Source organism: Babylonia areolata, chromosome 31 (genome assembly GCF_041734735.1).
Source record: "Babylonia areolata isolate BAREFJ2019XMU chromosome 31, ASM4173473v1, whole genome shotgun sequence".
Lineage (NCBI taxonomy): Eukaryota > Metazoa > Mollusca > Gastropoda > Neogastropoda > Buccinidae > Babylonia > Babylonia areolata.
In genome coordinates, this window is record NC_134906.1 from 24,769,435 (window position 1) to 24,791,934 (window position 22,500).

A 22,500-nucleotide genomic window follows, 5' to 3' on the forward strand; every position below is an offset into this window, starting at 1 on the left:
TAGGGGCTGTTGCTGTTGTGTCCCGTTCTATTGCTCCCTACATGTAGGGGCTGTTGCTTTTGTGTTCCGTGCTGTTGCTGCCTACAAGTAGGGGCTGTTGCTTTTGTGTTCTGTGCTATTACTGCCTACAAGTAGGGGCTGTTGCTTTTGTGTTCCGTGCTATTGCTCCCTGTGTTCGCTGCAAGTATGGACTTGTGCTTATGTGTTCCCTGCCATAACTCCCTGATCTTAGCTGCAAGTAGGGACTGTTGCTTATGTGTTCCCTGCCATAACTCCTGATCTTAGCTGCAAGTAGGGACTCTCGCTCTTTATTGTTCAATGCCATTACTTTAACCCTTTGACTGCTAACATTTGTGGCCCTTAGTTTGATCATTTCACTGTTGACTGCTCTTCGCTGCAAGTAGGGACTGGCTTCCCGGTCACTTTTGTGTATCGTTCTGTTAGTTTTTGAAACCCTTTGACTGCTAACTTTTGTGGACATTAGCTTAATTTAACCCTTTCACTGTTCACTACTTTTCGCTGCAAGTAGGGACTGAAGCCATGACTGCTCTTGTGTTCTGTTCCCAGTCCATTCCACTTTCTTTCTGTTTTTTTCGAGCAGGCCTTGACACTTTTTTTTCTCTTTTCTGCAGTCTGTGCTGATTTGCTCTGGTGATTAGGTAGTGAATTTGTAAACACTGTGATGGGCACTAGCTGCAGTGTTATTTGCCTATATGGCCTTTTTTTGTATTTTTGTTTGGCTTTGCAAGATTGTTTTTTTTCCCTTTTTTTTTATTTATTTATTTTTTAACAATTTTTTTGTAATCTGGGTATAACAAATGAATCAGAAGGGCTGATGTCCTTTGCACAGCTAAGGAGTTAAATGGCTAGGGTAATGTGTCATGAACTGTGTTTTGTTAGTTTTGTCTTGGCCATTTTTTGTTCCTTTTTTTTTTTTTTTTTTTTGATAGATGTGACAGTTTTGTGTTGACGTGGTTGAGCATTTGTATGGTTTGACGGCCCTGATATGGCCTTGTGCGGTTGGCTAGACAATAAGCAACAATAAACAGTAAACAGAGTCTATCATCGCCACCTGGGTAGAGCTGACTGACAGTTGCCATTGGGAACTTTTCAGTTGTTTCCTGTGTCACTGAATCAGGTTTCAGTCACGCACACATACACACTCATACAGACATGTAAAAGAGGAGCACAAGATTCAGAAAAATCAACAAAAATACATGTCCGTCTTTCCGTAAAAGAGGCATACACTTTGTTAGAAAAACCAGCATGGGGTCGATTTCATAACTGATGGAAGTTAAAGTTTTTAAAACATAAAGGAACATTATTCCCCAAGAATATTATTAAAGAAAAGATACTGAATCCATCAGCTTGCTATACAAGATTAATAACCTCTACTTTCTTCCGTTTAAAACTTGATGCGCTGAAGATAAAGTATAGTAAAAATGTTACATGCATCTGTAGTAAGCAGTTCAACTTGTATCATTGTTTGTTTCACTGTCAGCAGTTACGTACCTTCTTGCCCAAGTATTTCAAAGAGAATAATAATTCTGCAGATGATTTTTGTAAAGTTATTTCTGATGAGGTTCTTATGGTCGAACTTTCACAGGCATTAGTTCATAGCCCTATTTCTACATTCCTTTAATGCACTTCAGAATTGTGTTAATGGTTTCTGATTATTATCATTATTATTATTGAATTGTTACTGTTAAATGTGATTGAATGTTAGTTATACATTTTATGGTAGTTTTCAAGTTTACCTTTTTTCTGTTTTCCTCTTCCCTGCCCCCCAATATCCCCCCATGCCCCCCCCTCCCCCCCCCCTTTTTTTTTTTTAACATCTAATATCACTGATAGTGAAAAGACGCTAAACAAAAAAATGAACGAACAGACATGCAACATTTTACGTGTATGACTGTTTTGATTAAACCTGACATTTAGACAGCCACACTCCGTTTTCAGGGTTGTGCATGCTCGGTATGTACTTGTTTCCATAATCCACCAAACGCTGACATGGATTACAGGATCTTTAACGTGCGTATTTGATTTTCTGCATGCGTATACACACAAAGTGGGTTCAGGCATTTGCAGGTCTGCACATATGTTGACCTGGGAGATCGGGAAAATCTCCACCCTTTACCCCACCAGGGGCTGTTACCAAGATTCGAACCTGGAACCTTCAGATTGAAAGTCCAAAGCTTTAAGTTTAACCACTCAGCTATTGCACCCATCACATGCAAAACAGTGTGAAACAATTCATCACAATATAATGCAACAGAATTCAGTATGATACAGTATAATAAGATAGAACGCAACACAATTTTGTATGTATGTATGAAATAAAGTATATATTTTGGTGTTAAATTTGGTATTTTAACAACAAAATGTTTGTGGTTGTGTGTGTGTGTGCGTGTGCGTGTGTGTGTGTGTGTGTGTGTGTGTGTGTGTGTGTGTGTGTGTGTGTGCAGGCAATCTGATTGGTTACATCTCGGAGGCCATTCAGCGCTGGACATTCCAAGCCATCATCAATGCCAGCGTGTCTGTGGACACGTTCTTTGTGTTGAGGTAATGTTTCCTTCACTTCTGTGTGTTGAGGTAATGCTTCCTTCACTTCTTTGTGTTGAGGTAATGCTTCCTTCACTTCTTTGTGTTGAGGTAATGTTTCCTTCACTTCTGTGTGTTGAGGTAATGTTTCCTTCACTTCTGTGTGTTGAGGTAATGTTTCCTTCACTTCTGTGTGTTGAGGTAATGGTTCCTTCACTTCTGTGTGTTGAGGTAGTGTTTCCTTCACTTCTGTGTGTTGAGGTGATGTTTCCTTCACTTCTGTGTGTTGAGGTGATGTTTCCTTCACTTCTTTGTGTTGAGGTAATGTTTCCTTCACTTCTGTGTGTTAATGTAATGGTTCCTTCACTTCTGTGTGTTGAGGTAATGGTTCCTTCACTTCTGTGTGTTGAGGTAGTGCTTCCTTCACTTCTGTGTGTTGAGGTAGTGCTTCCTTCACTTCTGTGTGTTGAGGTAGTGTTTCCTTCACTTCTTTGTGTTGAGGTAGTGTTTCCTTCACTTCTGTGTGTTGAGGTAATGTTTCCTTCACTTCTTTGTGTTGAGGTGATGTTTCCTTCACTTCTTTGTGTTGAGGTAATGTTTCCTTCACTTCTTTGTGTTGAGGTAGTGTTTCCTTCACTTCTTTGTGTTGAGGTAACGCTTCCTTCACTTCTTTGTGTTGAGGTAGTGTTTCCTTCACTTCTTTGTGTTGAGGTAATGCTTCCTTCACTTCTTTGTGTTGAGGTAATGTTTCCTTCACTTCTGTGTGTTGAGGTAATGTTTCCTTCACTTCTTTGTGTTGAGGTAGTGTTTCCTTCACTTCTTTGTGTTGAGGTAATGTTTCCTTCACTTCTGTGTGTTGAGGTAATGTTTCCTTCACTTCTCTGTGTTGAGGTAATGTTTCCTTCACTTCTGTGTGTTGAGGTAGTGTTTCCTTCACTTCTTTGTGTTGAGGTAGTGTTTCCTTCACTTCTGTGTGTTGAGGTAATGTTTCCTTCACTTCTTTGTGTTGAGGTAATGTTTCCTTCACTTCTGTGTGTTGAGGTAGTGTTTCATTCACTTCTTTGTGTTGAGGTAGTGTTTCATTCACTTCTTTGTGTTGAGGTAATGTTTCCTTCACTTCTGTGTGTTGAGGTAGTGTTTCATTCACTTCTTTGTGTTGAGGTAGTGTTTCATTCACTTCTTTGTGTTGAGGTAGTGTTTCCTTCACTTCTTTGTGTTGAGGTAGTGTTTCCTTCACTTCTTTGTGTTGAGGTAGTGTTTCATTCACTTCTGTGTGTTGAGGTAATGTTTCCTTCACTTCTGTGTGTTGAGGTGATGATGTCTCTTTCCTTTCTGTATGTTGAGGTAATTTTTTTTTTCTTCACTTGTGTGTGCTGAGGTGGTGTCTGCCCGGAGTAGTATGGGGACCGCCTTTGCGCTGATCAAGATGATTCTCGGCTTATTTTTGGCCCGATTGCCTAAAATGATTGACACAGTCTTGTAGTTGTATCCTGTTTGAAAATAATTATGATCACATGCAGAGATAGGGGAGTCAATGAAAGGATTGGAAATTTTAAAAAAAACAAACAAAAAACTTAGCCGCAAATGCAGGACAGGTCAAGAAGACTAAGATGGCTGCTGGAAAAGAGGGCGCTGCTTCAGGTAACGCAAGGGAGGTAACTTACCAAAGGAGCGGCAGCTACTTTTGATTTCTCCGCGGAGTCTGCACCAGTGGGTCATGGTTAGTATGTTTGAGGGAGGCGTTTGATTGGCTAAGACGGACCAGGCAAGACGGGTCATCTTTTCACTGTTAGCCGCGCAAAATTTGGCCAAGCAGAGGAAACCGATAGGCCTAGTTTGCATCAGTTTGACAGGGTAAGTATATGTATCACCAAACGTGGAGTATAATACAAACTCCTCCTTTTTGGAAGAAAAGTTTTCTTTTTTTTGTTGTTTTTTTTTTGGTCACATCTGTGGGAACCCTGTAATTTGCAGCGGTCTGCTTGTGGCGTACCTGTCCCTGAAAGAGCTGAAGAGGAATGCCGGCAGTCCCAACTGGCTGAAGTTCTTCTTGAAGTTCTACATTCACCGCTACTGGAGGTAAGTGACCTGTAACCTCTTGACGAGCTCTTTATGTCACACGTGTTGAACTGAATATTTTCGTTGTTGTTGTTGAATTGGATACTCTTTTTTGTTGGATTGAATAATCTTTTTTTGTTAAATGGAGCAGTTTCATGTTACATGTCTTCACTGTTGCCACGTGTATTAGATTGAATATTTTGTTGTTGTTTTTATTGAATTGAATAGTTTTGTGACGGGCGCCATAGCCGAATGGTTAAAGCGTTGGACTTTCGATCTGAGGGTCCCGGGTTCGAATCACGGTGACGGCGCCTGGTGGGTAAAGGGTGGAGATTTTTACTATCTCCCAGGTCAACATATGTGCAGACCTGCAAGTGCCTGAACCTCCTTCGTGTATATATGCAGGCATAAGATCAAATACGCACGTTAAAGATCCTGTAATCCATGTCAGCGTTCGGTGGGTTATGGAAACAAGAACATACCCAGCATGCACACCCCCGAAAGCAGAGTATGGCTGCCTACATGGCAGGGTAAAAACAGTCATACAGGTAAAAAGCCCACTCGCGTATATATGAGTGGACGTGGGAGTTGAAGCCCACGAACGCAGAAGAAGAAGAAGAAGAATAGTTTTGTGTTACATCTCATCAGCATTGCCACATGTGGTAAATTGAATTTTTTGTTGTTGTTGAAATGAATAGTTTTATGTTACATCCCTTCACCACAGCTGATGTGAAAATAAAAAAGAGGGAAATTTTGATGCCTAGAGACTGTACATAACTTAATATATCATATGCATTTCATTTATTCAGTGACTTAAGTCACTTGGCCCAACGTGCCAGCATTGCTGTAGCCTGAAAAATCGTCTCATCAAAAATGAAATGGTCTGGGGTTGACCGGAGGGAGTGGAGGAGGCATGGAAAGGCTGCAAGGCTGAATTTCTGCCCCAAATACTGTACCTATACATGTACCTGTTGTTGAGAGAACCCGAGGTAGAGGGGCCTTACGATTGCGCCGCAATTTTAGCTCGATTGCCCAAACGAGCTAAGTAAGTTTGTGACCTGTTACAAGTCTTCGTCAGACACAAAACATGAGTGCCAAAGAATCGATAGACAGACAGAAAATGCACAAAAAAAACCCTTAGCCATATGAAGAGCACAGGATCAGGAGTCAAGATGGCCCCCCCCCCCACACCCCCCAAAACAAAATTGTGACTCACAGGTACGTGCACATAACAGTGTTGTGTGATTTCAGGCTGATGTCACCGTACATGTTGATCATTTTTATCTACCTGAGCCTTACCTCAGTGTTGTGTGACTTCAGGCTGACCCCACCCTACATGCTGATCATTTTTATCTACCTGAGCCTTACCTCAGTGTTGTGTGACTTCAGGCTGACCCCACCCTACATGCTGATCATTTTTATCTACCTGAGCCTGGGGCGATACTGGGGGTCAGGGCCGTTGTGGCCATCCTCCAATACTGACCGGGACAGTTGTCAGACGTCCTGGTGGGCCAACATGCTGTACATCAACAATTTTGTCAACCTGGACAAACAAGTAAATTTGTTTTCGTCTTTTTTTTTTTTTTTCAGTGATGATGAATGTTTGAGTTTTATTTGTTATTTTTATTTATTTATATGTCTATGTGTGTATATATATATAGGTACACACACACACACACACACACACATATACATATATACACACACACACACACACACACACACACAGATGGATACATATAATCATGATTTATTTATTTGTTCATCTATTTATTTATTTATCTTTTTTTTTCTTATCTTATACTATTATCCCTCAAGGCCTGGCTAAGTGTGTTGAGGTACGTTGCTGGTCAGGCATCTGCTTAGCAGATGTGGTGTCGCGTATTATTGATGGTGCGATAAAGATGTTGCTATGGGGAAGTCCATTCAGATTTGGGACGACTTGACATGTCTGTACTCTCATGATATATCCTGGTGTCAACCAGGCTGAGAGATACAGACACCTTCAGTGTTGGTCAGGAGATTTGAGCTTCCGGTGAAGACGCATCCGTGAAGTGGATGACCTTGGATTGTGTGGTCCCAGTTTTCTCTTTTCAATCCATCGGCTTTCTCTGGGTAGGAGCCCTCCATGGGCCGTAAACCTCCACTCCCTCTCTGATGGGGACCGACGAGCACAGTAGCCGAGTGGTTTAAGTATTGGACTTTCAGTCTGAGGGTCCCGGGTTTGAATCACGGTAACGGCGCCTGGTGGAGATTTTTCCGATCTCCCAGGTCAACGTATGTGCAGACCTAGTGCCTGAACCCCCTTCGTGTGTATATGCACGCAGAAGATCAGATATGCACGTTAAAGATCCTGTAACCCATGTCAGTGTTTGGTGGGTTATGGAGACACGAAAATACCCAGCATGCATGAACCACGACAGAATCATCGGCAAGTCGATGTTGGTCGTGTAACGGAAAGAAGAAGACTCTGCATCCTCCTGGTTGCCAGTCCTTCACATCCTCCTCCTCCTTCTTCATCAGCGATGTAAAAAATTTGCCCTGTCATCTGCTCTCTATCAGTGGCAATACTCCCGCTTGAGGAGTGATGGCCTAGAGGTAACGCGTCCGTCTAGGAAAGCGAGAGAATCAGAGTGCGCTGGTTTGAATCATGGCTCAGCCACCGATATTTTCTCCCCTCCACTAGACCTTGAGTGGTGGTCTGGACGCTAGTCATTCAGATGAGACGATAAACTGAGGTCCCATGTGCAGCATGCACTTAGCAGCACGTAAAAGAACCCACAGGCAACAAAAGGGTTGTTCCTGGCAAAATTCCGTAGAAAAATCCACTTTGATAGGAAAAACAAATAAAACTGCATGCAGGAAAAAATACAAAAAAAAAAAGGGTGGTGCTGTAGTATAGCGACGTGTTCTCCCTGGGGAGAGCAGCCTGAATTTCACACAGAGAAATCTGTTGTGATAAAAAGAGAAATACAAATACAGGTACAAAAACACCAGTTCTGGTCTGGTTGCTGAAGTTAAGAAATGTCTGGCCCGGTTAGTGCATGGCTGTTTGACCACCTGGGAACACCGGCTACTGTTGGCATTTCTTATTTCAAGGCCTGACTAAGCTCATCGTGTTATACTGCTGGTCAGGCATCTGCTAAGCAGATGTGGTGTAGCGTATATAGATTTGTCCGAACGCAGTGACGCCTCCTTGAGAAACTGAACTGAATTGAACTGAACTGAACTGAACCACTTTGCTCATTCAGTGTGGATGTATTTCGGTGTCTGTGTTTCAGTGTGGGTGTATTTCAGTGTCCGTGATTAAGCGTGGGTGTATTTCAGTGTCTGTGTTTCAGTGTGGATGTATTTTGGTATCTGCATGTTTCAGCGTGGGTGTATTTCTTCGTGTGTGTTTCAGTGTGGGAGTGTTTCAGTGTCTACATGTTTTAATGTGGGTGTATTTCAGTGTCTGCGTGCTTCAGTGGGAGTGTGTTTCAGTGTCTACATGTTTCAGCGTGGGTGTATTTCTGCGTGTGTGCTTCAGTGTGGGTATGTTTCAGTGTTGACATGTTTTATTGTGGGTGCATTTCAGTGCCTGTGTGTTTCAATGTGGGTGTATTTCAGTGTCTGTGTGCTTCAGTGTGGGTGTGTTTCAGTGTCTACATGTTTTTTTATGTGGGTGTATTTCAGTGTCTGTGTGTGTCAGTGTGGGTGTGTTTCAGTGTCGACATGTTTTATTGTGGGTGTATTTCAGTGTCTGTGTGTTTCTATGTAGGTGTCTTTCAGTGTCTACATGTTTTGATGTGGATGTATTTCAGTGTCTGTGTGTTTCAGTGTGGGTGTGTTTCAGTGTCGACATGTTTTGATGTGGGTGTATTTCAGTGTCTGTGTGTTTCAGTGTGGGTGTGTTTCAGTGTCTACATGTTTTGATGTGGATGTATTTCAGTGTCTGTGTGTTTCAGTGTGGGTGTGTTTCAGTGTTGACATGTTTTGATGTGGATGTATTTCAGTGTCTGTGTGTTTCAGTGTGGGTGTGTTTCAGTGTCTACATGTTTTGATGTGGGTGTATTTCAGTGTCTGTGTGTTTCAGTGTGGGTGTGTTTCAGTGTTGACATGTTTTGATGTGGATGTATTTCAGTGTCTGTGTGTTTCAGTGTGGGTGTGTTTCAGTGTTGACATGTTTTGATGTGGATGTATTTCAGTGTCTGTGTGTTTCAGTGTGGGTGTGTTTCAGTGTTGACATGTTTTTTATGTGGGTGTATTTCAGTGTCTGTGTGTTTCAGTGTGGGTGTGTTTCAGTGTCTACATGTTTTATTGTGGGTGTATTTCAGTGTCTGTGTGTTTCTATGTGGATGTCTTTCAGTGTCTACATGTTTTTTATGTGGGTGTATTTCAGTGTCTGTGTGTTTCAGTGTGGGTGTGTTTCAGTGTCGACATGTTTTGATGTGGATGTATTTCAGTGTCCGTGTGTTTCAGTGCCTGGGGCAGTCGTGGTACCTGGCGAATGACATGCAGTTCTACGTCCTCAGCCCTCTCATTTTTGTGCCTCTCTACTTGTGAGTGTAGAGCGTTCTGTGTGTGCGTGTGCGTGTGTGTGTGTGTGTGAGCACGTGTGTATGACTGTGTACGTGTGTGTGTGTGCATATGTGTGTGTGTATGTGTGTATGCGTGTGCATGTGTCTGTGTGTCTGTGTATATGTATGTATGCGTGAGTGCATGTGTATGCAAGCGTTCTATTGCCTGTTTTTTGTGTGGTTGGTTGGTGTTGTGATTGCGTGTATGACGCTTGGATGCACACCGTGTGGTTGAGGTGACAGTGCGTGCATGGATAGTAATCACAGAAATTTTGACCAGTGATTATGATCTTTTTTTTTTTTTTTTTTTTGACATGTGCAACGCTTCTTTTTGCTATACTTTACTCATGTGATGTGCCTTGTGCGTTAATGTATAGTAATGAAAGGTGTAATGGAAAAATTACGATTAGTAGTAGTAGTAGAAATTTTCAAAGTAGCAGCAGCAGTAGTAGTAGTAGTAGAAGTTGTAGCAGCAGCAGCAGTTGTAGTAGTAATTGTAGTCTTCAGTTTTACATTTTTCTAACTCTGAGTGATACTAAACAGGGGTTGGGGGAGCAAGGGGATGGTAGAAGGGACGGTGCGATTGTGCATGCATGTCTGTGTGTGTGTGTGTGTGTGTGTGTGTGTGTGTGCGCGCGCCCACATGGATGCTTTTGTGTATTTGTGTGTGTGTCTGTATGTGTGTGTGTGGGGAGGGGTGAGGGCGGGGGAGACAGTGATTGCTTCCTCCGCTGTTCTGAGGGCACCCCCCTGTCGGATGCGACTGACCCTCGGTCAGAAACGAGATAAAGAGACTGAACGCCCCTTGTTGCGTTTTCATTCAGCTCCCCGATCTACGGCGGCGTGTCGGCGCTGGTGTTCCTGTTGGCGTCGATAGTGCCGCCGGCAGCCATCACCATGAGGGAGGAGTTAACATCCTCACTGACAGGCGGCGGTGGCGGCAACAACAACAACAAGTAAGACTGATTGAGTGATTGATTAGTTGATTGATTGACAACAAGTAGAACTGAGTGATTGAGTGATTGACTGATTTGGTTGATAACAAGTAAGGCTGATTGATTGACGGATTGGTTTATTGATTGATAGCAAGTAAGGGCGATTGATTGACTGATTGGTTGATTGACTGAATGATTGATAACAAGTAAGACTGATTGATTGATTGATTGATAACGAGTAATTCTGATTGATTGACTGATTGGTTGATAATGAGTAATTCTGATTGATTGACTGATTGATTGATTGATAACAAGTAAAGTTGATTGATTGACTGATTGGTTGATTGATTTATTGATTGATAATAAGTAAGACTGATGGGTTGATTGACTGATTGATTGATAACAAGTAAGACTGATTGATTGATAACAAGTAATTCTGATTGATTGACTGATTGGTTGATAACGAGTAATTCTGATTGATTGACTGAGTGATTGATTGATTGATAACAAGTAAAGTTGATTAATTGACTGATTGGTTGATTGATTGATTGATTGATAACAAGTAAGACTGATGGGTTGATTGACTGAATGATTGATAACAAGTAAGACTGATTGATTGATAACAAGTAATTCTGATTGATTGACTGATTGGTTGATAACGAGTAATTCTGATTGATTGACTGAGTGATTGATTGATTGATAACAAGTAAAGTTGATTAATTGACTGATTGGTTGATTGATTTATTGATTGATAATAAGTAAGACTGATGGGTTGATTGACTGATTGATTGATAACAAGTAAGACTGATTGATTGATAACAAGTAATTCTGATTGATTGACTGAGTGATTGATTGATTGATTGATAACAAGTAAAGTTGATTGATCGACTGATTGGTTCATTGACTGATTGATTGATAACAAGTAAGACTGATTGATGGACTGATTAATTGATTGATTTATTGATTGATAAGAAGTAAGACTGATTGATTGATTGATTGATTGATTGATTGATAACAGGTAAGGTTGATTGAGTGGTTGATTGATTGATTGATTGATATAGATACTTATTTTGCACCTGTCCTTGGTAAGAGGCCAAGGTCTAGGCTCTTTATGAACACGCGAGTCGTGTGTGCAACAGGCTGCCCACCTGATCACAGCTGACTGAGAGTTCTGCCTTTAGGCGCTCATCGTTTGTTTCCTGTATCATTCAGTGAGGCTTAATAATGATAATAATAATAATGGTATTTATATAGCCCTGAATCTTGTGCAGAGACAAATCAAAGTGCTTTCGCACCAGTCATTCACACGCATGTAGATCTGTGTATCTGTTTGTATTTGTATTTCTTTTTGTCACAGCAGATTTCTCTATGTGAAATTCGGGCTGTTCTCCCCACTACACTACAGTGCCATCCATTTTTTTTTTTTTTTTTTTTGTATTTTTTGCCTTTTGTTGCCATGGCTTCTTTTACATGTGCTAAGTGCATGCTGCACACGGGACCTCGGTTTATTGTCTCATCCGAATGACTAGCGTCCAGACCACCACTCAAGGTCTAGTGGAGTGGTGATCTGGACGCTAGTCATTCGAATGAGACGATAAACCGAGTTCCCATGTGAAGCATGCACTTAGTGCATGTAAAAGAACCCATGGCAACTAAAGGGTTCTTCCTGGCAAAATTCTGTAGAAAAATCCACTTCGATAGAAAAAACAAATAAAACTGCATGCAGGAAAAAATACAAAAAAAAAAAAAAAAAAAGGGTGGCACTGTAGAGTAGCGACATGCTCTCCCTGGGGAGAGCAGCCTGAATTTCACACAGAGAAATCTGTTGTGATAAATACAAATACAAATACAAAATACAAATAGTACTTTTAGGTTCAGGGGCTGACTCCATTCATGGCAGCATTTTGATAGAACTCAGCCATACATCAGGTGCACCGTGTTGCAAGGTGCATGGGGTTGATGTTGAGAAGAAAGTATTGCCTGGAAAAAAAAAAAGAGTAAGAGGCATGGTACCCGCACGTAGGCACCCAGCGAAAATGCGATCCCCAACAGAGAAAGGAAAGACAGGATCGACTTAGAGGTAGAGAAAAACGAACGAATCGAGGGGGCCAAGTCGAAACGAGTACACAGAATGTAAGAATAATATACAGACAAGCCGCATGCAGCAAAATAAGGCCAAATGAACACGCTTCATAGCCAAAAAAAGCGTAAGACGAGACGGAGCATAAACCTGACAAGATGGCGTGGAGAGCCTTGGCCAAAGGAATGATTCAGCTCTTATAGCTTTTAGAGGCGTTTGATTGGCTAAGAGCGGATCGGGCGAGATGGCTCGTCTTTTCACTGTTAGCCGCGCGAAATTTGGCCAAGCAGAACAAACCGGTAGGCCTAGTTTGCATCAGTTTGACATGGTAAGTATATGTATCGCCAAACATGGAGTATAATACAAACTCCTTTTGGTTTGTACTGTACCTTTTCAAGTGGACGTGTGTGTTCCAGCTACTTTGATGATTACTACATCAAGCCGTACAATCGCATGGGACCCTACATCATCGGCATGCTGACAGGATATTTTCTGTTTCGCACTAACTGCAAAGTTAAAATCAGCAAGGTGGGTGTGTCTTCTGTCCTTACTTTATGTGTTTGGGTCAAATCTGTGTGTAGATAAAAAAATTAAAAAAAAGAACAAAAAAGACAGTGGACATTTTTCATTAACATATATCCTCACACTTTTTTTTTTTTTTTTGTATTTTGTATTTCTTTTTATCACAACAGATTTCTCTGCTGCTTCCCAGGGAGAGTGCATCGCTACATGACAGCCTCACCCTTTTTTTTTTTTTTTTTTTCCTGTGTGCAGTTTTATTTATTTTTCCTATTGAAGTGGATTTTTCTACAGAATTTTGCCAGGAACAACCCTTTTGTTGCCGTGGGTTGTTTTACGTGCGCTAAGTGCGTGCTGCACATGGGACCTCGGTTTATCGCCTGATCCGAATGACTAGCGTCCAGACCACCACTCAAGGTCTAGTGGAGGGGGAGAAAATATCTGCGGCTGAGCTGTGATTCGAACCAGCGTGCTCAGATTCTCTTGCTTCCTAGGCGGACACGTTACCTCTAGGCCATCACTCCACATGTATATATATACCTCTTTCTGTCTCTGTGTGTGTGTGTCTTTCTGTTTGTATGTGTGCATGTATAGAGAGATAGATCGATCGATAAAAAATAGATATATGTATAGAGAAAGAGACAGACAGTGACAGAGAGAGAGAGAGAGAGAGAGAGAGAGACAGAGAGAGAGAGAGAGAGAGAGAGAGAGAGAGAGAGACAGAGAGAGAGAGAGAGAACTCAGAACTCAGAAATGTTTTATTGTAGAAGGCCTTCTGACCCATTACAATGTTGAGCACACACACACACCCCATCCCACACCCCCACACCCCCTCCAACATCTCTCCCCCCCCCCACCCCACACACACACACACACGCACTTGCATGCACGCAGACTCGATTTAAGAGAGAGACAGAGAGAGAGAGACAGAGAGAGAGAGAGAGAGACAGAGAGAGAGAGACAGAGAAAGAAAAAGAGACAGAGAGAGAGAAAGAGAGCCGCAGGTGCCAGATGGTCAAGCTGATGCGTTTCACACAATCACTACTTCCACTTCTTCTACAGAAATAATGGTGATTTACCTGTGCCAGGTCATCAACTTGCTTTGCTGGACAATACTAATTGGAAAAAAAAAAGATGATGATCATCATGATAATATTATGTTAATTTTATTGATTTTATCTATTGATATTATAATAATATGGCTAATATTATGCTGTGCTGGGCGGCGGCCACGGCCCTGTAATAATGATGCTACTTCTACTACTACTACTACTACTACTACTGCTTCTAATATGATAATAATGATATCCCAAACTGACCCTTACCAGGTGGTCAACCTGCTGTGCTGGGCGGCGGCCACGGCCACGGCCCTGGCAGTGCTGTACGGCCTGTACGAACAGAACCAGGGTCATCCCCTGACCAGGCCCCTCCAGGCCTTCTACAACGCCATGGCCCGCCCAGCCTGGGGGGCCTCCGTCGCCTGGGTCATCTTCGCCTGCGTCACTGGCAATGGAGGTGGGTGGGGGATGTGTGGGTGGGGTGGGGGGTGGGGGGGGGCGGGGGAGGTGGTGGTGGTGTGAATATGATACTATCCTTGGAAGGTTTCGGCACTCAGTACCTTTGGGGTTTTTGTTTGCAGGGTTTGTGAAAATGATACTATCGTGGAAGGCTTTGATATCACTCAGTGTGTTTGGGGTTTTTGCAGGCTTTTGTGAATATGATACTATAATGGAAGGCTTCGACATCACTCGGGTTGCTTGGGGTCTGTGTTTGCAGGCTTTGTGAACACCATACTCTCGCGCAAGGCTTTGATATCTCTCAGTATGTTTGGTAATTATGTTTGCAAGCTTTGTGAATATCATACTATCGTGAATATCATACTATGGTGGAAGGCTTTGATATCACTCCGTGTATTTGGGGTTTGTGTTTGCAGGCTTTGATATCTCCCAGTATGTTTGGTAATTTGGTTTGCAAGCTTTGTGAATATGATACTATCGTGGAAGGCTTTGATATCACTCAATATATTTGGGGTTTGTGTTTGCAGACTTTGATATCTCTCAGTATGTTTGGTAAGTATGTTTGTCAGGCTTTGTGAATATCATACCTGTGGTGGAAGGCTTTGATATCACTCAGTATGTTTGGAGTTTGTGTGTGTGCAGGCTTTGATATCACTCCGTGTATTTGGGGTTTGTGTGTGTGCAGGCTTTGTGAATATCATACCTATGGTGGAAGGCTTTGATATCACTCAGTGTATTTGGGGTTTGTGTGTGTGCAGGCTTTGTGAACACCATACTGTCGTGGAAGGCCTTGATCCCGCTGAGTCGCCTGACGTACTGTATCTACCTGCTGCACATCATGATACTGACAACCTACATCTTCAGTCGGGACACCACCTTCTACTTCTCCGATGCCAATGTGGTCAGTCATGTGTTCATCTGTGTGTGTGTGTGTGTGTGTGTGTGTGTGTGTGTGTGTGTGTGTTAAAGTCTGAAAGTGAGTGCATGTAAGTGTTTGTCAAAAGTGCCGATGTGTGTAACAGTGAGTCACTGTGCATGTATGTCAGTGTAGGTGTTTGTTGTGCAGGTCTTGTTGTGGAGGTGTGTGTTGTGCAGGTGTTGTAGAGGTGCGTTGTGCATGGCGTAGAGGTGTTGTGCAGGTGTGTTGTGCAGATGTTATGGAGGTGTGTTGTGTGGAGGTGTGTTGTGCAGGTGTTGTACAGGTGTGTTGTGCAGGTGTTGTAGAGGCGTGTTGTGCAGGTGTTGTAGAGGTGATGTTGTATAGGTGTGTTGTGCAAGTGTAGTAGAGGTGCATTGCTCAGGTGTCATAGAGGCGTTGCACAGGTGTGTTACTGTTATGCAGGTGTTATAGAGGTATGTTGAAGAGGTGCGTTGTGCATGGTGGTGTTGTGGCGTGTTGAGCAGGTGTTGCAGTTGTTGTGCAGGTGTAGATACAGGTGTGATGGCAGTGTGTGCGTGTGTGCAGGTGGTGTTGTTCCTGGGCCTGCTGGTGGTGTGCTACATGGTGTCGGCGGTGGTGTCCCTGGCCTTTGAGGCGCCCATGATGGCCCTGGAGAAGCTGCTGAAGAATCAGGCAGGGGTGCTCCTGGGATCGCAGCAAACAGCAGTGATCCAGGGATCTCATCATCAGAATCAGTGATTCCAGGATCACACACATCAGCCAGTAATCGCAGGGATAGTAGCAGCCAGTAATCCCAGGATCATAACGTCCCCAAAATCCCAGGATCATAACATCCCTGGATCATAACATCCCCAAATCCCAGGATCACATCGTCACAATCAGTGATTCCTGGACCACACACGTCAGCCATTGATCTCGGGGGACAGCAGCAACCAGTAATCCCGGGATCGCAACAACCAACAATGCCAGGATCGCAACAACCATTAATTCCAGGATCCCGGCTTCCCTTCATCCCAGGATCACAACATCATCAGTGATCCCAGTATTGCAGCAATCAATAATCCTAGGATCACGGTAATCAATAAGCCCAGGATCACAGCAATCAGTAATCCTAGGATTGCAGCAGTCAATAATCCCAGGATCACAACATCATCAATGATTCCAGGATCACAACAGTCAATAATCCCAGGATCACAGCAATCAATAATCCCAGGATCACAACACCCCTTAATACCAGGATCACATCATCAATAATCCAGGGATCACAGGTAACTCCAGGATCGCAGCAACCAATAATCCTAGGACTGCAGCAGTCAATAATCCCAGGATCACAACATCATCAATGATTCCAGGATCACACCAATCAATAATCCCAGGATCACAGCAATCAATAATCCCAGGATCACAACACCCCTTAATACCAGGATCACAACATCATCAATAATCCAGGGATCGCAATAATCAATAATCAATAATCAGTAACTCCAGGATCGCAGCAACCAATAATCCTAGGACTGCAGCAACCATAATCACAGCAGCTAGGATAAAAAGAAATTCCAAAAAAGTCAGCAAGAAATCCCTGGACAGGGAGACGAACAGAAGTCCATGGTAGGTGAGGTAGAGGTGTGTGGTTGGACAGGGGAGGGAACAGTGTAGACAGGGGGACGAACAGAAGTCCATGGTAGGTGAGGTAGAGGTGTGTGGTTGGACAGGGGAGGGAACAGTGTAGACAGGGGGACGAACAGAAGTCCATGGTAGGTGAGGTAGAGGTGTGTGGTTGGACAGGGGAGGGAACAGTGTAGACAGGGGGACAAACAGAAGTCCATGGTAGGTGAGGTAGAGGTGTGTGGTTGGACAGGGGAGGGAACAGTGTAGACAGGGGGACAAACAGAAGTCCATGGTAGGTGAGGTAGAGGTGTGTGGTTGGACAGGGGAGGGAACAGTGTAGACAGGGGGACGAACAGAAGTCCATGGTAGGTGAGGTAGAGGTGTGTGGCTGGACAGGGGAGGGAACAGTGTAGACAGGACAAACAGAAGTCCATTGTAGGTGAGGTAGAGGTGTGTGGCTGGACAGGGGAGGGAACAGTGTAGACAGGGGGACGAACAGAAGTCCATGGTAGGTGAGGTAGAGGTGTGTGGCTGGACAGGGGAGGGAACAGTGTAGACAGGACAAACAGAAGTCCATTGTAGGTGAGGTAGAGGTGTGTGGCTGGACAGGGGAGGGAACAGTGTAGACAGGGGGACGAACAGAAGTCCATGGTAGGTGAGGTAGAGGTGTGTGGTTGTACAGGGGAGGGAACAGTGTAGACAGGGGGACGAACAGAAGTCCATGGTAGGTGAGGTAGAGGATGTAGTTGTACAGGGGAGGGAACAGTGTAGACAGGGGGACGAACAGAAGTCCATGGTAGGTGAGGTAGAGGTGTGTGGTTGGACAGGGGAGGGAACAGTGTGGACAGCTCCTCTGACCTGAACTGGGAACAGGGTGGGGAAGGTGAAGAAAACACCACTCGGTTTTGGTCATGGACGGAGGCGGACGGGTAGGGGTGCTGGGGGTGGGGAGTGGGGTGGAGGGGGGGGGGGAGGTGACTGAAAGGGGGCTCTTGTAGCGAACACTTGCGGATCAGCTAACAAAATGGAAGAACTCAGGGACAGATGCGCGCCTACTTAGTTACTTACTTACTTTACTCACTTGCTACACATCAGATCTGGTGCTGTTTGTTTAAGATTTAAATAATGGATAACACATCGGTCAGATTTTTAAAAGAAATTGTTTATTGCCTTGTCATGTTTATTGTTGCGTTCAGTATGGAAAGCGGTACTTAAAACCAAGAAGCGCACAGAACAGCGACTTCTTACAGGATGTAATGCCGACCAAAGATAAAGTGGTTGCAACACAGACAACTGGCAGTGCTGATTACAGGTGTAAATATAGTGTGCTGCAACACTAAAACATACACGCCTGCCATTCCAGAGTAGCCGTATTAGATATGGATACTTACAGAGCGCCTATCCTCAGTCGGAGACCAAACTCCAAGCACTTTACAGACACGGAGTCATTGGCACAACAGGCCGCCTACCTGTGTAGAGCCAACTGACAGCTGCCTTTTGGGTGCTCATCATTCGTTTCCTTTCAGGTTTGTCATTCAGCTAGGTTTCAGTCACATGCAGTGTGCATTTGTATGCAAATCTGTTACCGGCTGCGGAAGGAAGAGTCAAAGTTCAGGGTTGACTGCTCATAGCTGGAAAGATGCCGAGCTATCATAAGTGAATGCGTAAGATTATTAGTGCTGTTAGGTGATGCTGCTGGTCAGGCATCTGCAAAGCAGATGTGGTGCAGCATATATGGATTTGTCCACACACAGTAATGCCTCCTTGAGAAACTGAGACTGAAGAATATAGAGAAAGAAATCCTCACCATGGAAACAAAAATCCAAGAAAATCGATGCCACCACATCTTCAGGAAAGAACACAGTGAACAGTGTTTACAAGAACAGAAAAGAGAAAGACTTAGTTGGTGCACTCCCTGTGAGTGTGAAATCTCCATCACTTCTGTCAGCCATGATGACTGTTGATGATGCGTTGTCATCACATTGATTATTGAATCGAAAATGAATCAGTTCAGTGTGTCCCTGAAAATTCTTGAAAATTCCACTTTGTTTTATGATTTTTATACCATGATGGTAAAATTTTGAGGTGGGCGTTTATGATAAACTGGTGACAACAATTTCTACTCATGTGTATGTATATATATATACAGATGCTTTGATTGTAAACAGCACAAACAGACGAGCAGACAAATGACAATTATATGGATGCAGAGCTTGTAACTGAGGAATGTATAGAAGATGGGTTTTTACGTGTGTCAGGAATCTTGTTTTCTTTTGAGAGAAGAGAGGGAGGCGGGAGAGGGTCTGAAGATGATTTTTTCCTGAAAGCCAAATAATTTGCTCACCAAATGATCCACTTTTTTTATATGTGTGTATACATTTGTTTTTGCAGTGTTCTCTTTTGTTTACTTGTTGTTATCTTAAACAGAAACAGATCACTTTCAGTTCTTTTTAAGCTCAGGTGTATTTTGAGGCAGAATTGGTTAGGCGCTGGACTTCAAGGGCCAGTTGCGTTGCTTGGTTCTAACTTTTTGACAATCACACGTGACTAAATGCCTATGTTGACCGAACTACACCATTGGTCAGTTCCATACTACACACAGTTAGTAGCGGGTTACGACCATACTAGGCTCTTCCATCCGAGCAATGCAACTGGCTCCCGATCCAGTGTTTACCATTGATCAGGGTTTGAGGCCCGATTTTGACACAGGGTTTTGATGGGCGCAGCAGCCTGAATGGTTAAAGCGTCGGACTTTCAATCTGAGGGTCCTGGGTTCGAATCACGGTGACAGCGCCTGGTGGGTAAAGGGTGGAGATTTTTACGATCTCCCAGGTCAGCATATGTGTAGACCTGCCAGTGCCTGAACCTCCTTCGTGTGTATATGGCAAGCAGAAGATCAAATACGCACGTTAAAGGTCCTGTAATCCATGTCAGCGTTCGGTGGGTTATGGAAACAAGAACATACCCAGCATGCACATCCCCGAAAAAGGAGTATGGCTGCCTACATGGCGGGATAAAAATGGTCATACACGTAAAAGCCCACTCGTGTATAAATGAGTGAACATGGGAGTTGCAGCCCACGAACACAGAAGAAGAAGACGGGTTTTGTGTCCTTGGTATAGACGTCTTACTCCACTCAGATTTTCCTCACTGCACTCTGCTTGGGAAAGGTTAAAACAGCAGAGGGAGAGGGCTGGGCCTCGCCTTCCTATACCGAGCTGTGGACACCGTGGATATGAGTTCACTGCTTTGATGGCTTTTAAAAGGCTGTGGGGCCTTGAGAGAAGACAGAGGGGACGGTGACAGTTTGTATCACACAGACAAACATGGTCACAAATAGTGTATTGATATCTGAACGCCCAGGTTGTGGAATGCATCCCATATCATTCATCACACAGTAATTGTTTTATTATTTTTTGTTCGTGTATACAGCTGAGATAATGTTGTTGTTTTTTGCAACAAGAAAATCTCAAAGGTGCCACAAACTGTTTTTCAGGCACGGTGGTGCCAAAGATACTGCATTCATTATAAATCATGAGCTTTTACTCAAGACCGAACAGTTGAATGAAAACAGAGGTTTGTTTTGTGAGTACGAGTTCCTAGATGGAGAAAGCATTGTTTGTTTGTTTTTGTAAAGCTTAACTGTTGGTGATTGAAGCACAAATGTCAGAGCTTAACCCCCACATTTTTATGCAGAAAGTAACGTGGTTTTTAATCGGCCTTTTAATAGAATGGCTGCGTATGTGAAATGTTTTTGTGCAGAGGGTTATAGTAGGGTCAGGGGACATTGAGGAAGAGTGTGTTTGTTTGAAGCATAATATTTTGGAACAGTATATATCCTATCTGTAGCTCTTTCTCTTGAGACCAGATTTGATCACAAGAACTCCTCCCCCCTTCCCATCCCCCCATCCCTCCCCGCCCCCCCACCATGTTACTGTGATCTGCATCTTTGAGTAAGACACAGCTGCCCTTATTGAGTTGCTATAAACTGAGTATTGAGCACTCTGGCACACTCCTGTTACTAATATCAGCCATTATTATGATGTCACAGGTGCTCTCACACTGTTTTTGCGATCTATGTCCGAGTATTGAGCCATTTGACAGGGTCATGCCAATGGTGTGTACAGTGTGCCATTGTAACAATGACAAGGCCACCTTCACTGAGTTGTTGCCACCTGTGTCCGAGTATTTAGCTGTTTGACACAGTCATGTCAATAATGGAGTACAGTGTGCCATTGTTAGAATGACACAGCTCATTCCATGACAATTTTTTTTCCTTGTATTCCATCTTACACAGGAAAAGAATTAACCAATATATTATTGGATCTGCTTATAATATTATTGTAATATTCATCTAAAAAAAAAAGAAGAGTATTTCAATCAGTCTACAGTTCAATGTCTGCACCGGTGAATTAAAAAAAGAGAAGACAAAAAAAAAAAAGAGTCAAATTGCTGCATTTTGGAATGGTGCTGTGTGCTTGGTAAAGGCACTTCACTCCTGATTTTTTCAGTCCACCCAGCTGTGAATGGGGTATCAGAATACGGTTGGATAGGGTTGAAGTGGCAGAAGGGGTGTGACGTGGCCCCACCATCCCATGCCAGTCCCTGTACACAGTAAATATGAATTCTCTGCCCCTATGACCGAAGAAGGCGAAGGTGTCTTTTGAATTTTAACTTTTGTTTTTATATATTGGTTGGGTCTGCAGTTAAAATTTTTTTAAACCTAGAAATTCTGGTAAAATTTTTTTAAACCTAGAAATTCTGGTAAAATTTTTTAAAACCTAGAAATTCTGGTAAATTTTTTTAAAACCTAGGAAATCATGTCTGTCAGTTTTTTGTTTTTTTTTCAAGGTGGGTTGAGGGTATTTGTGTGGTATCAGTCACAGAACGACTGATCATCTCCATGGTAGATGTCTCTTGAGGAGTGAAAGCAGCTGATGAACTGAAGCTCATAGGCATGTGACTGTGTGTGTCTGTGGTCGTGTTCTGGGCATTCTGCACTTTTTAGATATACCATCAGGGACTTTTTGTTTTCACCTGATGTGGTTTTCTGACATTCCATTCATTTTTGTTGGGCATTCATTGATTATCTTCATCACTTGCCCCTGTAATTGACTTTTGACAGTTTCAAATTCACTGACGGGAGAGACGCACAAGCGTGTATGCATGGACACATACATATGCATGCACACCCCCACCCACACCCCCACACCTCGACAATGAAGAGGTTAAAGTGAAAAGACATTTGTATTGTATTGAATCTTATTGATTGCGCTGTCGTGGCGTTCATGTCTGGTGTCAGTATCAGTTTCCTATAACTCGTACTGGTGGATTGTTCTGTGGTGTTCTGTTTTTACCAACTTTGAGTTGAGAATTTGAACCAATTTAAAAAAAAAAAAAAAATGATTGGTGTCACTAGTATTGGTGTGAATTGTACAGCACTGGTTTATATTGTAGTATTTCGTGACCGTATTTGCTTCTGATTTCACTCATGCTTGACTGGTTTTTTTTTGGTTTTTTTTTGATAATCAGAGGAAGAAAAAGCTAAATATATGTATTGTTGTTACCAATCAGTGTCTTTAAGTGACTTATTTAAAACTATATAACCGCAGTAGTGTTCAGAATGACCGAGAAATTTATGTACATACATATATAAACTGGATATAAATAGAAGAAAATAACCCCCGATTTTTTTTCCCATAAAACCTGTTTTTTGAAGGTTCTGTCAGATATATATATATATATATATATATATATATATTTTTTTTTTTAAACTGTCCAA

The 22,500-nt window shown here is 42.9% G+C and overlaps 1 protein-coding gene and 1 long non-coding RNA gene across 4 annotated transcripts in view; both read left to right on the plus strand.

The window, feature by feature from the left end:
- The window catches only part of LOC143276164 (nose resistant to fluoxetine protein 6-like), a 31,816-nt gene extending 15,491 nt beyond the window's left edge, over nucleotides 1-16,325 (plus strand). For all 3 annotated transcript variants that reach the window (XM_076580586.1, XM_076580587.1, XM_076580588.1), the window contains exons 8-16: nucleotides 2,466-2,562; nucleotides 4,516-4,620; nucleotides 5,989-6,154; nucleotides 9,061-9,140; nucleotides 9,983-10,114; nucleotides 12,590-12,701; nucleotides 14,021-14,207; nucleotides 14,968-15,110; nucleotides 15,675-16,325. In XM_076580586.1, the coding sequence (XP_076436701.1) occupies nucleotides 2,466-2,562; nucleotides 4,516-4,620; nucleotides 5,989-6,154; nucleotides 9,061-9,140; nucleotides 9,983-10,114; nucleotides 12,590-12,701; nucleotides 14,021-14,207; nucleotides 14,968-15,110; nucleotides 15,675-15,848 (1,196 nt within the window). In that variant the 3' untranslated portion in view covers nucleotides 15,849-16,325. The remainder of the gene's footprint in view (nucleotides 1-2,465; nucleotides 2,563-4,515; nucleotides 4,621-5,988; nucleotides 6,155-9,060; nucleotides 9,141-9,982; nucleotides 10,115-12,589; nucleotides 12,702-14,020; nucleotides 14,208-14,967; nucleotides 15,111-15,674) is intronic.
- Nucleotides 16,326-17,295: 970 nt separating this feature from the next.
- LOC143275887 (uncharacterized) overlaps nucleotides 17,296-22,500 on the plus strand; it is a 6,197-nt gene continuing 992 nt past the window's right edge. The window contains exons 1-2 of the long non-coding RNA XR_013053476.1: nucleotides 17,296-17,446; nucleotides 17,519-22,500. The exon at nucleotides 17,519-22,500 is cut by the window's right edge and continues 992 nt beyond it. This is a non-coding gene — a long non-coding RNA (uncharacterized LOC143275887). The remainder of the gene's footprint in view (nucleotides 17,447-17,518) is intronic.